Source organism: Artemia franciscana, chromosome 11 (assembly GCF_032884065.1).
Source record: "Artemia franciscana chromosome 11, ASM3288406v1, whole genome shotgun sequence".
Taxonomy (NCBI): domain Eukaryota; kingdom Metazoa; phylum Arthropoda; class Branchiopoda; order Anostraca; family Artemiidae; genus Artemia; species Artemia franciscana.
In genome coordinates, this window is record NC_088873.1 from 16,943,008 (window position 1) to 16,962,008 (window position 19,001).

At 35.2% G+C, this 19,001-nt stretch overlaps 1 protein-coding gene across 1 annotated transcript in view; it reads left to right on the forward strand.

The window, feature by feature from the left end:
• Positions 1-19,001, forward strand: part of LOC136032897 (ribonucleoprotein PTB-binding 1-like) — a 174,729-nt gene that overhangs the window by 28,354 nt on the left and 127,374 nt on the right. The window contains exons 3-4 of the mRNA XM_065713331.1: positions 7,702-7,868; positions 18,611-18,858. Coding sequence (XP_065569403.1) covers positions 7,702-7,868; positions 18,611-18,858 — 415 coding nt within the window. The remainder of the gene's footprint in view (positions 1-7,701; positions 7,869-18,610; positions 18,859-19,001) is intronic.

A 19,001-nucleotide genomic window follows, 5' to 3' on the forward strand; every position in this document is an offset into this window, starting at 1 on the left:
GAGTACTCTCACATACGGTTTGGGCTACTTCGTTTGTGTTTAGAAAGTTGTCCTTTCCTACGAAAGTCACGGTTCTTTTAGGACACTGTAGTTTTTTTTCGAAGGGGCAAATAAGAGACCACTGCGTAAAATATGCTGAAACTTTTAACATGGACAAGGCTCAGGGGGCAAGTGTGCTTACCCCCTCTGCGGGAAGGTCGGGGATGGCCTCGACCATCTTTTGTGTTGACGCCAAAGATTGGCGTATTTAAGAGATAAATGGTATCTTTTCAGGTCTACTTCGATTGACCCATTGAGAAACGTAAACTTTCTGGGAGGGTGTAGAGAGGGAGATTTTGAATAAATTGGGATAGAGAATGAGCCTGTGTAGCTGTGTTGGCCTCAGGTGGTAAGCTGTTATAGTAAGTTGTTAGTAGGGGTAGTGGTAATAATATTAACCAGGACAAATACAATCACAGGAAGTTACCGAATTTGCTAATAAGTTTTGTATGTTTGCTATATACTGCTAATCCTATTGAAAAAGTTTTTTTTTTTTTTTTTTTTTTTTTTTTTTTTTTAGTTCAGGTAACCTTATTCACCCAACTTTTGATTTTTGACTGAGCTATAAAAGTTTACCATCTCTGGAAGAAGGACGATACTCTGCTAGAAAACAGCATTAGAACTATTTTAGTGGTTTGTCTCTCCAGACGGAAACGTGTTAATAGAACACATTCTTACTTAATAACGTGTAGAAAAATTGTAGTCACCAGATGTTCCAAGCACAAGCACCATCACCTCTTTGCATTTTTTCACTCTTTTTTTTTGTAAATAGATGCATTTTTAGCCTACAGTTGGCTGACTTTTTCTTCGAATCGATTTAACGACAAACAAGCAGGACAACATTAACAATCGACGGGAAGGAAAGAATCAACCTATGTAAAATTTATCGCAAGGTCATTTATCTATGAACAAAAAGTGTGCGGAAAAGTGGATATCCAACAATACCTGTTGACCATAGCTTTTCTGCATGGCCTGTACGAAATAAGACCTGTACTGTTACCATTCCTTCTGGTGAGACCAATCACAAAATCTACCCAAAAAATACCCTAACGAACTATGAAAAAACACGTACTGCAACCGGAAAAAGTATGTTGAGTGGTATATTAATACCACTGGTGGCAGTCTGCTTTGAAGGCGCCACATTACTAGTTTTACAAAAAAAAAAATAGTGCAGTGTATGATCCTGACAATATTATGGTTGAGACATAGAGCTGATACTAGTAAACTTCTTAAAATGCAGACATGAATATAAAAAAAGTTTAAGAACTACCAACCAACAGTGAAAACGACGCAGACACCGCAATAAAAAAGAAGTGAGTCACAGCGAAGGACAGGTTTGGAAGTCAAATCATATTCAACCAATCTTGATAGAAAGGAGTAGATTTTAGTTTCTGTTTGTCAAACATATGCAATTACAAGGCCAATTGCTAAAAAAAATGAATTTGAAATTGGATAGTTTACATATGTACACCAGGGAGAAAAACAATTTACTTCTGACGAATACTAACTTCAAAACCTTTTTCGTTTTTCAACGGATTTAAAATTTCTAGCAAAAGAAACAAACAGGGTTTGGGTTATTTTTACACCTCAAAGTTTGACACAGCAACAACAGATAAATAAGACAAGGCTATTTGGGCTTCGTTTATGGTGTGCGCTACGGGAATAATATGATTGGCTTGCGAAAATCCGTCGAAAAAAAAACATTTGCTCTTTCTCCTTCTTCAGTTTTTTTTTCATTTTTGAACGTTTTTCATTTCTTTTTTGAGTTTTAACAGCAAAACTCTTTTTCGTGTCAAAAATACTAGATATGTTTAAGACTTCGGGATTTACATATCATATTTCTTCAAGGAAAGCGTTTTTTTTACAATTTTCAACTTTTTTTCTAATTTCAATGGCAAAACCTTTTTTTCGTGCCAAAATTCTAGTTTTCGTAAAAATTTCAGGCCTTTGTACTTAACTTCTTTTCGTTTACTTCTTTTCGGATTTCAGTAGAAAAAAAAAACGTTCCCTGTCAGGAATTCTTGTAAAAATGGCTTAGAGCCTCAGGAGGATTGTGAAAATATGTCAAGAAAACAAACAAACAAACAAAAAATACTATTTTGAAGGCGCATTTTTGATGCTCTATCCTGTAGAGGGCCAATTATTTCTGTTAAAATTCCAAGCTGCTTTTCTAAATTTCCTCTCTAAGAATTATTCTCCCATTTTGGGAATTATTTTCCTAAATTTATTCCGTCTATCTTCCACACCGTCAAAATCTAAGCTCATTAGCTCCATGTCCGACTGCTCTTGGACAGCTCTTACCAAATTCTCATCCCGTAATCTACCAAAGTCATGAGTACTTGGAAAGTAGAGTTACCCTTCCTAAGCTTTAAATTAAATCTAGATATTTCTCGATCACCGATCTTTACTTTATAAGCATTCCTTATAACCTATTATTTCGTTTAGGCCCCGCAATCATCGATTAGCATAATCTCTAAAGTTAGCCATCCAACCATCGCACCGGCACCATGATAGCTTTTGGGACTATTTTATAGCCCAGAGAATACAACATATAGTCTTGACTTTGCGCCCTGTGACTCTCATATCACATTTACAAGATTCGAACTATTTTGCCTAAAATGGAACAGCTGCTATAAAGCTGGATTATTCAATGCTTTTACTCCCATCTTTTCCTTAACAATGATTTGTTTTTCATCTTGGAATTTAAAAAGAATCTAACATTCCCGCTTTATATGCTATCGCTCATGATAAGCATACAAATTGATGATCTTCATTTCTTTCTTCTCCTCGTAAATTCCGGTTCACATAAGGTCAAAACAAATAATAGGCACTTCTTTAGCCTTATTTAGAATCAAGGCACGGGACTCCATATTCAATTTGTTTTGGAGGCTCCTCAATTAAACATTTTATGCACACCGGAGGTACGGAGACAGAAAGGAGACCATGGGCTATCTTAGAAATAAAAGGCGTAAATTTACATGTAAAAAGGGCATCAGAAAAAGATAGCAAATTTTACCTTTTAACAGGGGTTGCCCTTCCTATGGATTTTCCAAGACTTGAGATTTCAGTCTTTAACCTGGGGTTTTTGGAAAGATAATTATGGCAAACTTTACCTCACAGAGTATATATTATTGTATGGATTTTTTTTTACAAATCCTGTTTATTTGTTGTTGTTGTTTTTTTGCAAGTTAGTGTTGTGATATCTGAAAATCATCAATGGCATACATTGGTTTTTCGATAGAACTTTCTGATTGGCGGAAAAATTCTATGGAAAATTCTGATTGGCTCAAATTAACACTAGTTAAATCTCAGTACTATGAAAATCTCATTGAGAACAGGCCTTTATTGCAAAATCAAGATGCCACCAATAGTGAATATTAAAAGTAGAAACCTTATTTTGTAGTTTATTGTATCTTCCTGTGGGTTATATTTTAGTTTTAACCAACAGCTGTTCCAGGTTTCCCTTCTTTTCCATGTAGATTTAACGATATTATGCTTTCAATTGTTATCTTGACTAACAGACCTCCTCCACCTACCCCAACATTTCGAGGCCTTGAATTCTTCTTCATCTGGCATTTAAAAGCATTTTGTCACCATTTTGTCATTCAGGGATATGCAAATCATTTTCCCCCGATTTTCCTTTTTCTGCTTTATACTTTGCTTTTTTTCTTTTTTCCCCTCAATTTTACTTTTTTCGTTTTCCTTTTTTTTTGTCAATTCTTAGAAACTATGTTTAGTCATTCAGGTTTAAAACTGCTTAATTATATAGTTAAACGATATAAAAATACAGTGTTTTAAGCTATGTAACTAAGTAGTTTTTACATGCTAATCCTGCATATCAAACAGTTAATGGTAACGGACTCTAAGTAAGAAGTGACGCGGTTCAATAGTGGCCAAACCTCTAAAAAACAGAACTTTGATACCAATATATATATATATATATATATATATATATATATATATATATATATATATATATATATATATATATATATATATATATATATATATATATATATATATATATATATATATCAAAAGAATTGGCTCATAATGATGTTCTAAATTTATAAGTTTCATTAAGTTTAGTGTTGCCCATCAAAGGGTACGAGCCTGAAAGTATTTGCTTGAATTTTGAAAAAGGGGGAAACACCCCCTTAAAGTCAAAGAATCATAATGAAAATCACACCTGTTAGATTGAGCGTATCAGAAAATCCTACTGTACAAGTTTCAAGCTCCTACCTCATCAATGCCTTGCTCTTTACGTTAAAGTTGGAATTTCGTCCCAATTTTTAAGAACGACTCCTGAAATACCAGGGTCATTTAATTTCAACGATAAAAAGCTTCTTTAAAAGTGCTAAAAAAAAAACTTTAGTGTGGAGAATGGGGTCTTGAGGAGGGGGCAACACCCCTCATATACGTATTATTTTCTTTTCGCTTTAAGTTTCAATGTTTGCTCCTTATTTTCAATTGAATTTTTTTTTTATTTAATCTGCATAAAGTGGCATGGAGAACAATCTCATCTGCCAAATATATCTTACGAATGCATTTTTTTTTTTGAATTTTTAACCCTACCGCCTCCTGTTCAAGACAAGTCCCCTGATCCCACCACCTATAGACTAAATTTGAATGTACGTATGAACGTACATATGTGTGTATGAACGTATCAACCAGGGTCGGATCTAGAGCAAAATCTTGGAGGGGGGGGTCCATTATGACAAAGGTGCCAATAATTGACCAAATTGACAAATTTATTGTGAAAAGGGTGAAAAAAAGAAAAAAACAGGGAAAGAGGGCACCAGAAAAATATCTAGGAGGGGCCCAGGGCCCTCCGCCCCCTAGATCTGCTGGTGGTATCAACGTTTTGCAGTGAGGGGTTAAGATCTTTTGATGTATCTTATATTACTGACAAAATGCAAAGAGAAATTGAAAGAAATATACGAAGTGTATACCACGAACTCCGTGGCGTATAAAAGGGCAAGGAGGGGGTTGGCGCTTCATCTGAGTACTAATTCGAATAGCCATAAGCAAGCAAAAATGAGGAATGGTGGTCATTTTAAACCCTTCCTATTTTGTTTCAAATTTTGGAGAATTTTTTTTTTTTCAAAACCTTAGCTACGAAAATATACCCAAAATTAATAGGCTAATGCCCGAGCCAAACTGTACTAGTAATAATTGTCGATAATGACACAATTAAATCAACAGTATTAATAATATAGCCCAAATAACATTTAATGTTATAATTTTGTGATTGGGAAATGGGGCAAAATATTTCTTATCTGATCATTATAAAAGAATATACGCTACGGTTTTTCTCTCTAGTTGGGCCTATCGCCGGACAGGCTATTTAGCTAGTTCTTGTATAAATCTGGAAAAAAATTGTTTTTTTTTGGAAAACTTGAAATTAGAACTTCGGACGGGATTGAAAACTACAAATTTTGCTTTCAGCATTCATATTTGAAATTGTTTAGAAGAGCCAGCTATTCTAAAGACGTTATGCTGCTTCCCATATTAACAGTATTGAATTAAAACAAAAATCAATTTTGCCAGGAAACAGAGCTGTATAAGAGTTAGCTTTAGGATTAAGAATATACCTTACTTATACATAGGGGGTATAATTGTTTGGTTATCTGGAATTCACATCAGCGAATATAGTTCTCAAACTATGTAAGTGATTTACGATTACAAATTGTTTGCAAGGAATATACAAATTGCCCTGTATAATTTATGTTTAGGCTATTATGGTAATTTGAAGCAAAATGACTATCCTTGATGTCTCACTTTCTGTCAACAATATTTCAATGTCATGGTTTTCGCTAGTATTTTGATAAGTTAGCTTTGAACCGTAAATAACGTTGTTTTACAATGGTGAACGTATAAAAATTTTGTTCTAGGAATGGGGAACGGCTCCTCAAGAGAAACAACAATTTTTGGATGTTTTTTCTGTTCTATAGCCATAAATTGTGTTTAAAAGTAGTATTGACATTTTTGGAGGAGGTAAAAGCACAAACGTAGGAAGAGCCTCCTGGCCCATGTCTTAATGCCCTATATTTTCAATATAATTCTCTAATTTTTTGGTTGTTTGAAGATTTCGTCCCCGAATCCGTTGATTTCTCTAAAACAAAATAGTACATACCTGGCGTGAGGGGGGGGGGATATCACATCCAACCTTGCTGATTTCCAATATTAGCAGCTTTCGCTTTTTTCGCTTTGATTAAATATGTCCCATCTCGAAGTTATTTTTGTTTTCATGTATCTTTTTCTTTTTATTTATTTTGTTTTCTTTTATTTATTTATTTTTTAGTAATTCCAGTCATTCATGAAGATTGCATTAATTTTGGTCGGAAAACTGTACCATGTTTTCTGACTAAAATTGTGACGCAAGTGATTAAATTGTATCATTTGAAGAGCAGGTTAAAAATTTGCCATACCAACGTAGGAAGAGCCTCCTGGCCCATGTCTTAATGGACATGGATTTCGTCCCCAATGGATATGGATTTCGTCCCCAATTTCATTGGTTTCTCTAAAACAAAATCGTACATACCTGACCTGAAGAAGGAGGGGGGTTATCACATCCAACCTTGCTGATTTCCAATATTAGCAGCTTTCGCTTTTTTCGCTTTGATTAAATATGTCCCATCTCGAAGTTATTTTTGTTTTCATGTATCTTTTTCTTTTTATTTATTTTGTTTTCTTTTATTTATTTATTTTTTAGTAATTCCAGTCATTCATGAAGATTGCATTAATTTTGGTCGGAAAACTGTACCAGTTTTCTGACTAAAATTGTGACGCAAGTGATTAAATTGTATCATTTGAAGAGCAGGTTAAAAATTTGCCATACCAAGAACAAAATTTTCAACAAATTGAAACTAGAACAGATATCCCAGTCAAAAAGGTGTAAGAAAAACCCAAATGTACCAACAAATTTTTTTGGTTTACCAAAAAATTTTCAGATGTACCGCAATCTACCAGGACCTCTAAATTGTACCCAAAACGTGTATCGCATTGTCAACGCCAATTCAAAGCCAATTTGCTTGGGTAAAACGAGCTTTTGTGAAAGGCGCGTTTAAAACCTTGCAAGTCATTGGCCGTAAAACTGAGCCTGAATGTATTAAGCTGTCTGAAAAAATCTTTTGTTTGTTTAGGCTTGTTTAATCACATTTCTTTAAGGTGAGCCTACAATTTAGTCCTTGAGAATTTGCGAGAGGTACCAAATATTTTGGAAATTAAATGTTAAAAAAAAAAAAAAAAATAAGGGCAATCAAAACTCAAGTCGAAATGACTTCAAAAAAGCAACTAACCTTTGAAGTCTTTTTTTTTGCTTCTAAAAAAGCAACTAACTTTTGAAGTCTTTTTTTTGGTTTCTAAAAAAGCAACTAACTTTTGAAGTTTTTTTTTTTGCTTCTAAAAAAGCAACTAACTTTTGAAGTCTTTTTTTTTTGCTTCTAAAAAAGCAACTAACTTTTGAAGTCTTTTTTTGGCTTCTAAAAAAGCAACGAACTTTTGAAGTCTTTTTTTTTGGCTTCTAAAAAAGCAACTAACTTTTGAAGTCTTTTTTTTCGGCTTCTAAAAAAGCAACTAACTTTTGAAGTCTTTTTTTTCAAATTTGTGAAATTCATATTTATTTATTTATATCAAACAGACACCAATATTATTTTTTAGATCGTGGGTTGTTCGGAATTATCGTGTCTCTGCTCTTCCAACTCATACTCAAGACCTACTTTGCATTGCTAGGCTCCCCATCGAACTATCAGATCAAGAGTTTGAGGCTCTTGTCTCCACATATGGACAAACAAGAAGGGCTTTCATTATGTACAGTGAAAAAACCGGTATGTTATATTATTCATTGACTGATGCTCTGTTGTCTGTCCTGATAGATGATTCCTTCTAATCGATTATAATACTGAGAGGTAAAAAAAACTTTCCTGTCTTTTTCCAATAATATCCAAAAAAGTGAGCTCAATTGATTTCTTTCTAATTCTTTTTTCCTTTATTTGCTTTTTATCCACATTGTTTGGTTATATTGGTTTCCATTACTTTTGTTTTGGAGTTACTTACTTTTCCATCTCTAATCCTCTCTTTGTATCCTTCCCTCCCTCTTCCCATATCATAAATGAAATAGTTTGTGGTAAAGACCTATAAGTAAGGAGCGACCCGGCTCAATAGTAACCGAAACTCTAAAAAATGGAATTAGATACCAATAGATATATCCAAATAATTGGATTTTTATGTTGATTTCAAATATATAAGTTTCTTTAAGTCTTACCCATCCAAGGTTATGAGCCTGAGAAAATTTGCCGTATTTTCGAAAAAAGGAGGAGACGCCCCTTAAAAGACATATAATCTCAATGAAAATCACACCATCAGATTCAGCATATCAGAGAACCTCACTGTATAGTTTTTAAGATCCTATCTGCCAAAATGTGGAATTTGGTATTTTTTGCCGAAAGAAAGATCACCGGTGCGTTTTTTTTTTTTTTTTTTTTCAGGGGTGATCGTATCGACCCAGTTGTCCTAAGAGTGCTCATTCGAACGAAAATTAGAAGTTCTATTGACCTTTTTAAGTGACCGAAAAGATTGGAGGGCAACTGGGCCCCCTCTCACGCCCATTTTCCCCCAAAATTTCTCGATCAAAATTTTGAGATAGCCATTTTGTTCAGTTTAGTTGAAAGATTAAACAATTATACATTCAGGTGTAAAATGACCCCCCACAGTCTGTGAGGAGAAGCCTGTAAGGTATGTAATTCGCCCATTGTTTACGTATAGTATTTGTTATTGGGAAGCATACAAACATTTTGTCTATTTTTTAGGGGGGGGGGGGTTATTGGGGTGGATTTCTATGGGAAGAATCTTTCTTGGAGACGGAAAATTTTTGGGGAATGAATATTCCAGTGGATATGTTACACCGAGGGATTGGACAGAATTACTATATGAATTTTTTTAATTGTCTTACATTTTCTTTGCCAAATTTTTCATGTCGAGATCTCCCGGGGGAATTATCTAGGGGCGTTTGTCCGCTTGTTTTCTTTTCTGAGAAATAATTTCTGTGGAAGGGGGCATTGCTGGAGTTACCAGGAAAAGGATTAGAGATTAAAGTCTTATTCTAATGAAAGAATGCTAAGGAGAATTTTTTAGACTGAATCGTCCGCAACCAATTTTACTGAAGGTGAGATTCTCAGCGAGGATGGAAATGTCTGGAGGGAATTTGACGGGGGCGGTGTTCACTTTACATCGGATGAAATTTCCACAGAGGAGTTTTCCGTGAGGGGGTGAATTATATTTCATAGAGGGTGATCCAGATTTACTGGAATTATTTGAAAAACGAACAGAAATTTTTCCATATATGAAGGGTTGCCCCCTCCTCAATACCTTACTCTTTATTCTAAAGTTTGACTGTTTACTAAAACGGAATCACGGGGACCGTTTAATTATAATAGGAAGCTTTTTTTAAAAGTGCTAATAGCTTTAGCGTAAATAGCAATGTATTGAGGAGCGGCAAACCTTCATATACGGAAAAGTCAAAGTAAGGAGCGACATTCAAACTTAAAACAAACAGAAATTATTCCGTATATGAAAGTAGCTGTCCCCTCCTCTGTGCCTTGCTCCTTACGCTAAAGATTTTACTGTTTTGAAAAGTATAGTTGTGACAAAGAGTCAAACTTTAGCATAAAGAGCGAGGCGTTGAGGAGGGGACAGCCCCTTTCATATACGGAATAATTTCTGTTCGTATTAATGTCCCTCCTTACTTTTAGTTAAAAAAACTTGCTTTTTTTTATTTAATTTTATTCTAGAATTCAAATGCAACTTTTTTCCGGGTAGAAGTAACTTCTTTGATTTTATCATAAACAGTCATTTTATTTCGTTTGTTCAATGTAAAAATTAAATCTCTAGTGCTTCTTTGTCTGGTAATGACCTACCCATTAAATATAAGATCTATAATAATAATAATAGCGATCAAGCAAAAAGAAATATGTATATACGGCCAAGACTAATCTATCTCAAGACTAATCTATCTAATTCTATTGGATCATGGGTGCAGCGGCAGCCGCAACCTTGTAAAGAGCGAGCCACAGCCCATAATAACCAAAAATTAAAAAACGTGTTTAGAGAAAAACTACCAAGTAAAAAAAAAAACTGGCATCTGACGCTGACTTTGGAATGGTAACTATCATTTCGGTTTGTCTTAAAATTAAAGGTTTATTGGGACAAGAAATTTATGATGTTTTTGAAAAAAACATAAAATCCCTTCAAAATGGCGTTAGATCAAAATGAAAATTGTACCGTTGGAATCAGCATGGTCAAAACCCCATTAACAGGGAAATTACAGTCCCCCTCATTGAACAACAAGGAAAATCACTGTTTTGCATGGCTAGCACTGATCTATCTTGTTTGTGTTTTTGTTTTTTTCGTTTTTTTTTTCACCAGGGCTAGCGAATGAAAAGAACATCATAGAAAGATGTTAATGGCTCATTTGAACGGAAATAAGATTTTCTAGTGCGTTTTTTAAGCGACCAAAAAAACTGGAGGGCAACTAACCCCCTCCCTAAAGTCCCCCTCCCCCACAGTCACCCTAAAAAAATTTCCAGATATCAATTTTGTTTAAAATAGTACTAAGGTCCAATAGATATGATTTAATGATAGCCTCCACGGTCGCTGGGGAAGGACTGTGTGTGGTATCGGGCCTATCGGTATCGCACATATCGGTAGCGAACCACAGCCCCTATTAACCAAAAGTTGAAAAACTCACTTTGAAAAAAAACTTCCATCAATTAAAATTGCCATTAGACATTGACTCAGGAATGGTAACTATTATTTTGGTTTATCTTAAAAGTAAAAGTTTATTACGAAAAAAAATTCTGGGTGATACAGGGAAACATAATTAGTTGGTTTATTTGTACTAGTTTTAGTAGTACATATTAGATAGGCTGTGAAGTAATAATTTTTGTTCGTTTTAAGTTTCAACTTTGCTCTTTACTTCCCTCGGAAAAACTTTTTTTTTTTTAATCAATAAATAGGTAAACATGTGTTCAAAAAGTACAAAATATGGTTCTTTAAATCCGTTCACAGAAGCCCCAGTAGTCCTTCCCTTAGCTAGGTCTTAAACGATTTTATCTTAATAAAAGCTAAAACGCTGTTAATACAAACATATTTTATAATACGCCACCCTAGGGTGGCGTATTATAAAAAGACGAGCAAATAGAAAATGAAACTAGCCCTGATATATTCTCTGCAATTAATTCTGATACAGAACTGAATCTAGGAAGTTAGTTTCTAAGTTTTAAATGTAACGAAACAAATTTTGTGGGTTGTAGATTCACATTGATTAAAGACTAAACCACAATCTTGTCTGCACACAAAAACTCTGTCACGATTGGCCAAGAAAAAAAAATACTCTAAAGAAAAACCGAATTATAAAAGATGCAGCGACAAAACTTTCAAAAGGAATAAATTTAGCTGAGTAGAACTCACTCAAATTGAATTCCACCTCAGAAATATCTCTCTCTACAAAATTAAGGCTGTAGTCTCAAACTTAAGAAACCTAACCTTGTACGGTCCTAGATTTCAAATTGGATAATATAAAGCTAACATCAAAATTCTGTCTGAACCGCAAAGTCGAAGGAATATCGCGACACGATCAACATGTAAAATCATTAGGATTTTTTAGAGGCAAGCAACCCGTATGTAGAGCAGAGGGGGAAGGACTATGAGCCTGAACTCCCTCCAGAGTTTTAAGAACTGTACGATACCTTCTGTAATTTCTTGTAATTTTAATGGAAAGGAGTGAGTAGGATCATTCCTTTCCATTAGGAAAGGAGATAAAGATCAAGCGTGTTTCCTTGATGCATAATTTGAGCGAGTCCCTGAATTATAACAATGGATTGAGATTGAAGGATTCCTTTGAATTTAATATTTGAATTTATTATGCAAATTTAATGATCAATGATGAGTTTCCCACTTTCAAAGCTGTGTACATCATGTAGTGCTTGCCATGCGGGCGGCAGATAGCAACATTCCGTGCAACGAGTAGCCTTCTGAGATGCACACCAGTTGGCGAAGACTGACTAACTCCTCGCTATCAAGTAAAGATTAACTGGTAATAATCATGAAGTTGTGATAGGGTCACCGGATTGACCAGAACATTCTAATAAATTCCTTCTGATCAATAATATGCTTGCACCCCTTCCTCGTCAACTCCCACGTGTTGCAGCCCAAAATTCACATTGAGTTTTCGTTTGATTGACTCTAGATGGCTGATGATCATAATTACTGATCTTTGTAAAGGTGAACAGACGGAAAAATCTGGTTTAAAGAACTTTTCAGTAGCGGAAGATGATGAAAGTCAAGGTTATAATTTTGTATTATATCAGTTAATAAGTGCTTTACGAAATTAACTGGGATTGCACCTCAGGAAAAAATGTATAGTTGCAAATGATACAGCAACACATTGGCAAATATAATGCAACAGCTTACAAAGTATTAAGAAATATAAGCAAACCGGCAAACTTTTCTATTTACAAGAGTAAAAATAGCCTTTTGAAATCTCTATTGGGAGTTAAACGTGTCTAGGCAGATATTTTCACTAGCATGCGCTAAGTTGAGGTTGTCATACGCTGGGGTGGATACAGGATGCATGTTTGAAAGGGGGCTGGTAAAGATTTAACCCCTCCATTGGTGTTTTTGTTCCTCCCATTCCGTAATCATGGCTTTTTTTGACTTTTTGGTGGTGGGGGGGAGGGAATCCGTCCTAAAACCACGCCTGTTCACTTGAAGAATTTAGACATTGACTTTTGGAAAAAGTTGGCTAAGCGGTTTTCCGTGTGTAGTTTTTCAAGACCATGTTGAATTACTTGGCGCTCTGGAATTATAATAACAAAATTATGGAAAATACACCAGAGAATTATGGAAAGTAGGCCGCGCAAAACGCATTATATTAAATACCTAACCTAACCACATGTATATATAAAATGTTTAATCAAAATATACCTGTATAGTACTTTATCTTGATTAGGTTAAGCTGATTATCTCCGTGTGGACACGAAAATCCGGTTTCATTACGGATCAAGAACAAAGCGTGGTCGCTATAACTCGTAAAGACCGAAAAAATTAACACCTGTATAAATGTATTCTTTTCAAAATCCCAGACTTTAGAAGAGGGTGAAAACCTGAAAAAAACAAAATAGATCGATCAAAGAAGTTAGAATACAGACGTGTCAGCGCTAAACTTCTGTAATGTCCTCGATTTGTTATAATTGTGCCATAAACAACTGTTTATGGCACATAATTGTGCCATAACTGTGCCATGGTGTCGTAAAAATTTACCCCAATCCAAAGGAAATATATAACCCTAGGAATCCGAAAAGCACCGTATTGAGCCGATTATGAAATACTATAGCCATTAAAAGTGAGAAACTCACAAATATGGTGTTGAATAGCATTTTACTCACAAAACACCAAAATGGTATCAGTGACCCTATAAGTAAAATGATCCCCAGATATCTAATTTCGCCACTGCCTGCTTTTCATCTATTCGTAGTCTTTTATTCGAATTCCTTTTATTTTGTCCAATTGTACGCGAACAGAAAGCGCCGGACCCTTATTTTAGTGATTTCCCTCTTAGTTTGAGATTCACGATTCTATGGGGGTTTTGTTTTCAAGAGCTTCAAATCGATTCATGAGAGTTATTGACATCTTGAAATGTATAAAAAAGTGAAAAAGATGTATATTGAAAAGGAATTGGGAGTTGAATAGTAAAGCTATCAATTTGATATGGTTTCCGTGAGAAATTTCCCATTAGAGGATCATCATTTTTAAACAAGCTATAGAGAAAGTAATTTACATGGTGAAAAATTAAATAGCATTCCAACTGCAGAGACAATAGTTTTTATCACGTTGTTTTTTTGTTTCGGGGGAGGGGTTGTCCCACTAAATAGAAAGAAAAAGAGACATATTCATTTTTTTCACAATTACTGGTTTTGTGTTGTATTATTTCTTTTAGAAGGTAATAAAAATCCTAGATTAACAAATATACAGATGCTGCAGTTCTGCACCTGTCAGTAAAAACTCCACCCATTACAATAATTATCTGAAACTGTACATTCGCAATAAAACATCAGAGAATAAAACCTCTGAATCCCTGAATGGCTTTCATCCTTGTGATGTTAGTCTAGTTTTATGGTCCATCACTTAGATGTCAATATTGGAAGAATATAAATGCTGAAGAAAATTATTTGTTTCCTTCGTTATGTTTTTTTAAACTACCTATGCCTTTAGTGCCTTATCATTGGATCATGAGTAGCTTATTTTGGACACTTGGCCAGCCAGTTTCGCAAGGGGGTGAGCTTTCAGACCCGTATCCCTCCAAAAATCAATATTTTTACGACTTCGTCCTCATCTCTCATATTTCCTCGTAATTTTCTATGACTGTTGTAAGGATGAGTAAGAGGTAAGTGTCCCCTAGGAAACTGATTGCTCCAACAAAGAAAACCATCAAAGCTGGTTGTAGACCTAAATTCTAAATGCTCAATATTCTTACTCTTGACACAGTCGGTAATGAGATTGCTGGCAGTCTTCTCGACTGCCACTTGACTCTCGACATCACTTCGATGCAGTGATGAAGATTTGCTCAATATTCTTACTCTTGGCACAGTCGGTAATGATATTGCTGGCAGTCTTCTCGACTGCCACTCGACTCTCGACATCACTTCGATGCAGTGATGAAGATTTGCTCAATGTTCTTACTCTTGACACAGTCGGTAATGAGATTGCTGGCAGTCTTCTCGCGTTGCAAGCTATTAGAAACAGCACTTGTGTTACGGAGATAAAGCTGTCTTTAGCAAAGTGAAGGTCATGAGTAATAAAGCTGGTGAAACAAAAGAAAACCTAGACTTTTAGTGCTGTTAACAGTTTCATCAATGCTGAACTTCAAACTGTCAAAAGGTTATTGGTGAGTGTTGACGTTAATAGTGAAGCAGGGATTTACCATATGAAGAATGTTTTTTCATGAGCTTCTCCTATATACATTTTCTATAGTTGAGAAAAGTCCCATCTCCGGGAAGATTGTAGGTTGTCAAGTACCGAGTCAGCTCTTCTGGAGTATCTGGAAAAAAGTTAATTTGAATGAGTGGCCTGTTACCGTGGAGATTATTAGGAAATTGACTCAATCAATGGTGATAGACCTAATGCCGTACCTCAGCAGCCGAAAAGAACTCAGAAACCATTGAAAGTCATGCAAAACACGCGTCTCTACTCTTGTGTATTTTAACAGTAACTTTAAAGAGCTGCATGTCCTTGTCGATAGATATGACAGAATATTTGTATAATGCGACACAAAAGGTTAAATGATCTGCTTGAAGGACTGGAGGGTTGCCTCAAGCGCAAAGATCTCCATACAAATTTGCAGCATTTCTAGGTTGACGCTGAAAAGTAGATGATTTGAACTCAGTGCTATCAAATTCCAAGGCAAAAGAAAAAAATGATTAAACTTTCATTTTGACGAATTTGAAGACTTACTTCTTGTGCTGCAAGCAGCTTTAAGTGTGTGCCTCTCTGAAGGATTTCAAGACCGGAAGAATATGGTGATGTTCAGCAGAAGTGGAAGTATTGATACTGGTTTTGAACAGCGTTTGAGCTGCACCAGAAAGAGGTAGATACTAGAGCTGTTTTGCATACGGACTACTAGAAGAGGTGTATCGGTATTGTATATGTCTTTGCGAATGACACATTGTTGTCCTTTTGCTTTATCATTATAAGCCATTCCTTGGATACTACTCGAATTGTAAAAAACGAAATGTTTATGCCCGATTTGCAGGAATTTGGCAAACGATTCTGTTTTTTTTCTTCTTTTTTTCTATTTACCTTCTTCGTAAACTTCCAGACTGTGATATAGTTGGTTTTTGTTCTCTGAGAGAAAAGAATTTTGACTAAGGCTATCGAGAAATGGGGATTGTAGGAACAGATTCCTTCAATAGGGGTTATTCAAGCTGAGAATTCAGTTTTAGGTTTGAAGTAGCCTTAATGTCCACTAATGACGCAGGTTCAATCACAGTTGTGACCAGTTATTTGGTTTGGGACGGCAATCAGTGGCGTGACTTTGTAAGCTGAGCCAGAGTCGACTCAGCTCTAAATGGGTACCTGGAGAAGTCGGGGGAAGGCAACCAGGAAGTTGTGTGAAAGCACAGGATGGTTGGCCTCCAGGCCCCCCTAACACTTCCTGGCTGGAGGGCAATGAAACGGAGATCAGAACCGCCGGTTTGGACCATAAGGATCTAGTGCTGTCCTACTTACTTTACTTTTTTTTTTTAATATCCTCTGAAAACTAAATAATAGAGACTTACGAAACTTGCGACAATGATCAAAGCTTTGGGACCCGGAACACCCAAAAATAGTTCTTACTGTATAGAATAGTCTTAATTTATATTGAAATTTAATTTCAATTCTAGTCCTAATAAAATATATATAAACCGGAATGATGAAATTCCCGCTTGTGTCTGCAACCTGAATCATTTCAGGATCTTAATCTTATGGTAAGTTTTTCGTCAAAAGTAACTCGGAAGGAGCTTATTTAGTTCTAATTAATTCTGCTCTAAAGAAAAACTGAGTGAGAGAACCGTCTGAATTTTTTAAGCTCGTTTTATGCTGCTTCACTTTACAGGAGAGAGGGCAATTCCTGGGAGCCCACAAGATGTTTACATTTGCTCAGTCAGAAACTGTCATGACACAGTCAGTCAGTCAAGTCCATTTAAATCACAATTATCCCAATACCTCTGTACTATTATAACACTCAGAAATATAATGCAAAAGAATTCTGTTCATGTGTGTTCTGAACCAACTGAGATGGGGTAGGGGGCTTGCTTATCGTGTGGAGGATCTAATACATCCAAGAATTGGTTATGCAAGTTTTGTACATCTTTTTAAGTGGAATTTGAATTTATTTAGGTTTTTGTTATGGGTAACTCCGAGGAAGGATCTCCCTTCTAGTGGAGAAGAAATTTTCTCTGTCCCCAGTATGTGAGAAACACTCAATAAAAACCTTATTTATTTATTGAACACCCATCATTCACACAACTTGATAAGCATCCATTGAAACGGGTGAGGTATTTAATATTTCTTTGCCTATGTGGCTCATTTTCATTTTTCACTGTCATTTCTGCTTGACTTGAGAAAATTGGGTCCAGCTTTGCCCCCCCCCTCCATCCCCAAGGATTTTGACGGAATTTCGTCACTGCTGCTGTGTCTGTAATTTTGTTGTGCTCATCTTTTATAAACAAATCCTTCCCGAAAGTATAACAGTTCGAAAAAGGGATGAAACCTTTTAATCGACAGTGAACAGATATAAAATTTTTAACTGGATATTTCGAACACATATACAGTGCTCATCATCAACAGTAAGCGCTGTAAACACTGTCATCATGATGAACACTGAATATGTGTTCGAAATTTCCAGTTAAAAATTTATATCTGTTCACTGTCGATTAAAAGGTTTCATCCCTATTTTGAGCTGTTATATTTTCGTCATGGAAAGGCAGTGTGGTCTTCGAAGTTATCTAAATCCTTCCCGTTTTATGTTATATACTCATTTTTTCTAAAATATAAGTGTTTTAGTTACTTCAATGAAACCTTTTAATCGACAGTGAACAGATATAAAATTTTTAACTGGATATTTCGAGCACATATACAGTGTTCATCATCAGCAGTAAACACTGTAAATCATCAGCAATAAACACTGTCATCATGATGAACACTGTATATGTGTTCTATTCTAACATAATCTCTATTCTAAACATAGTCTCTATTCTAGGCAAGTACCAGAGACAGCAGAAATGAAATCTGATCATTTGAAATTGCTAAGTAGAAACTTGCACAACCATGTATCTTCTAAAAAACTAGGGAAAAGCGGCAACTCAATTTTTAATGAGAAAGACCTTCATCTGCTGTTATGCACTTTTTGGTTTTTGTGGGTGCCAAATTAACAAAAAAAGAAACACGGGTGAAAATCAACAAAAATTAGCTAAAAACATGTGACACCTAACAGCTTAAGAAGGTGGAGCTTTTCTGTAAAGTTCTAGTTGTCTTTGAGAATCTGGAAATTGTTAATGTCTGAATCGGCACGAACAAAAAGCTTCGTCAAATTAACTAATTATTTTGTTCTATTTATTTTCGGGATTTAACGAGGCAACACTGACGAGTTTGTGGTATTGCCCTAAAAACTTAATAATAAAAAAAAGACAGATAACTACAGCATCAGGTATGAAAAGACCTAAGATGGGTCGAGGAGATTTTTTATGTCTTTGGCACTTTAAGTAAAAAAAAAGGAAAAATAACAGAACTTGAAAGTGAATCGGTAACAGTAATATTGCTCAAAATTCTGTAAAAGACTGTAATACATTTGTTTCCAGCATTGTTTATTTTTCATTTTTTTTCATTGTTCATTGTTTTTTCGTTGTTTATTTTTCATTGTTTATATTTTTCTTCATATTTTTTTTATCATTTTTATTCTTTTCATCATATTTCATTATGTCATTTTAATCATATCTTTATATCATTGTCATATTTTTCATGGTTTACTTCTCAGGTGAAAGTATGGGCTACGGTTTTGTTGAGTATGCTCATAAGGAGTCTGCATTACATGCCAAGTCCTCATTTGATGGTATGGAGTTTATGGATGCAACCCTTGTCTGTGATTGGCTAGATCCTTCTATTATCACCTTAGATGGACTGCATTCCAAACTTCTTTATGTGGACAAACTGCCCAAGGATTACCGTGATATGGCAGAATTTAGAAAACAATTTTCACAATTAGCCAACCCTCCTTACTGTCAGGTATGTTTTTATTTATCGGTTTTTGTTTATGTTTCTTATTAATTTTTTATTTTGTATATGTAACCCTAAGTTACCTGAATTCCCGACATCCAGAGATCAAGGTGAACTTCAGATATGTTCAAGTCACTCATTTGACTCGACTT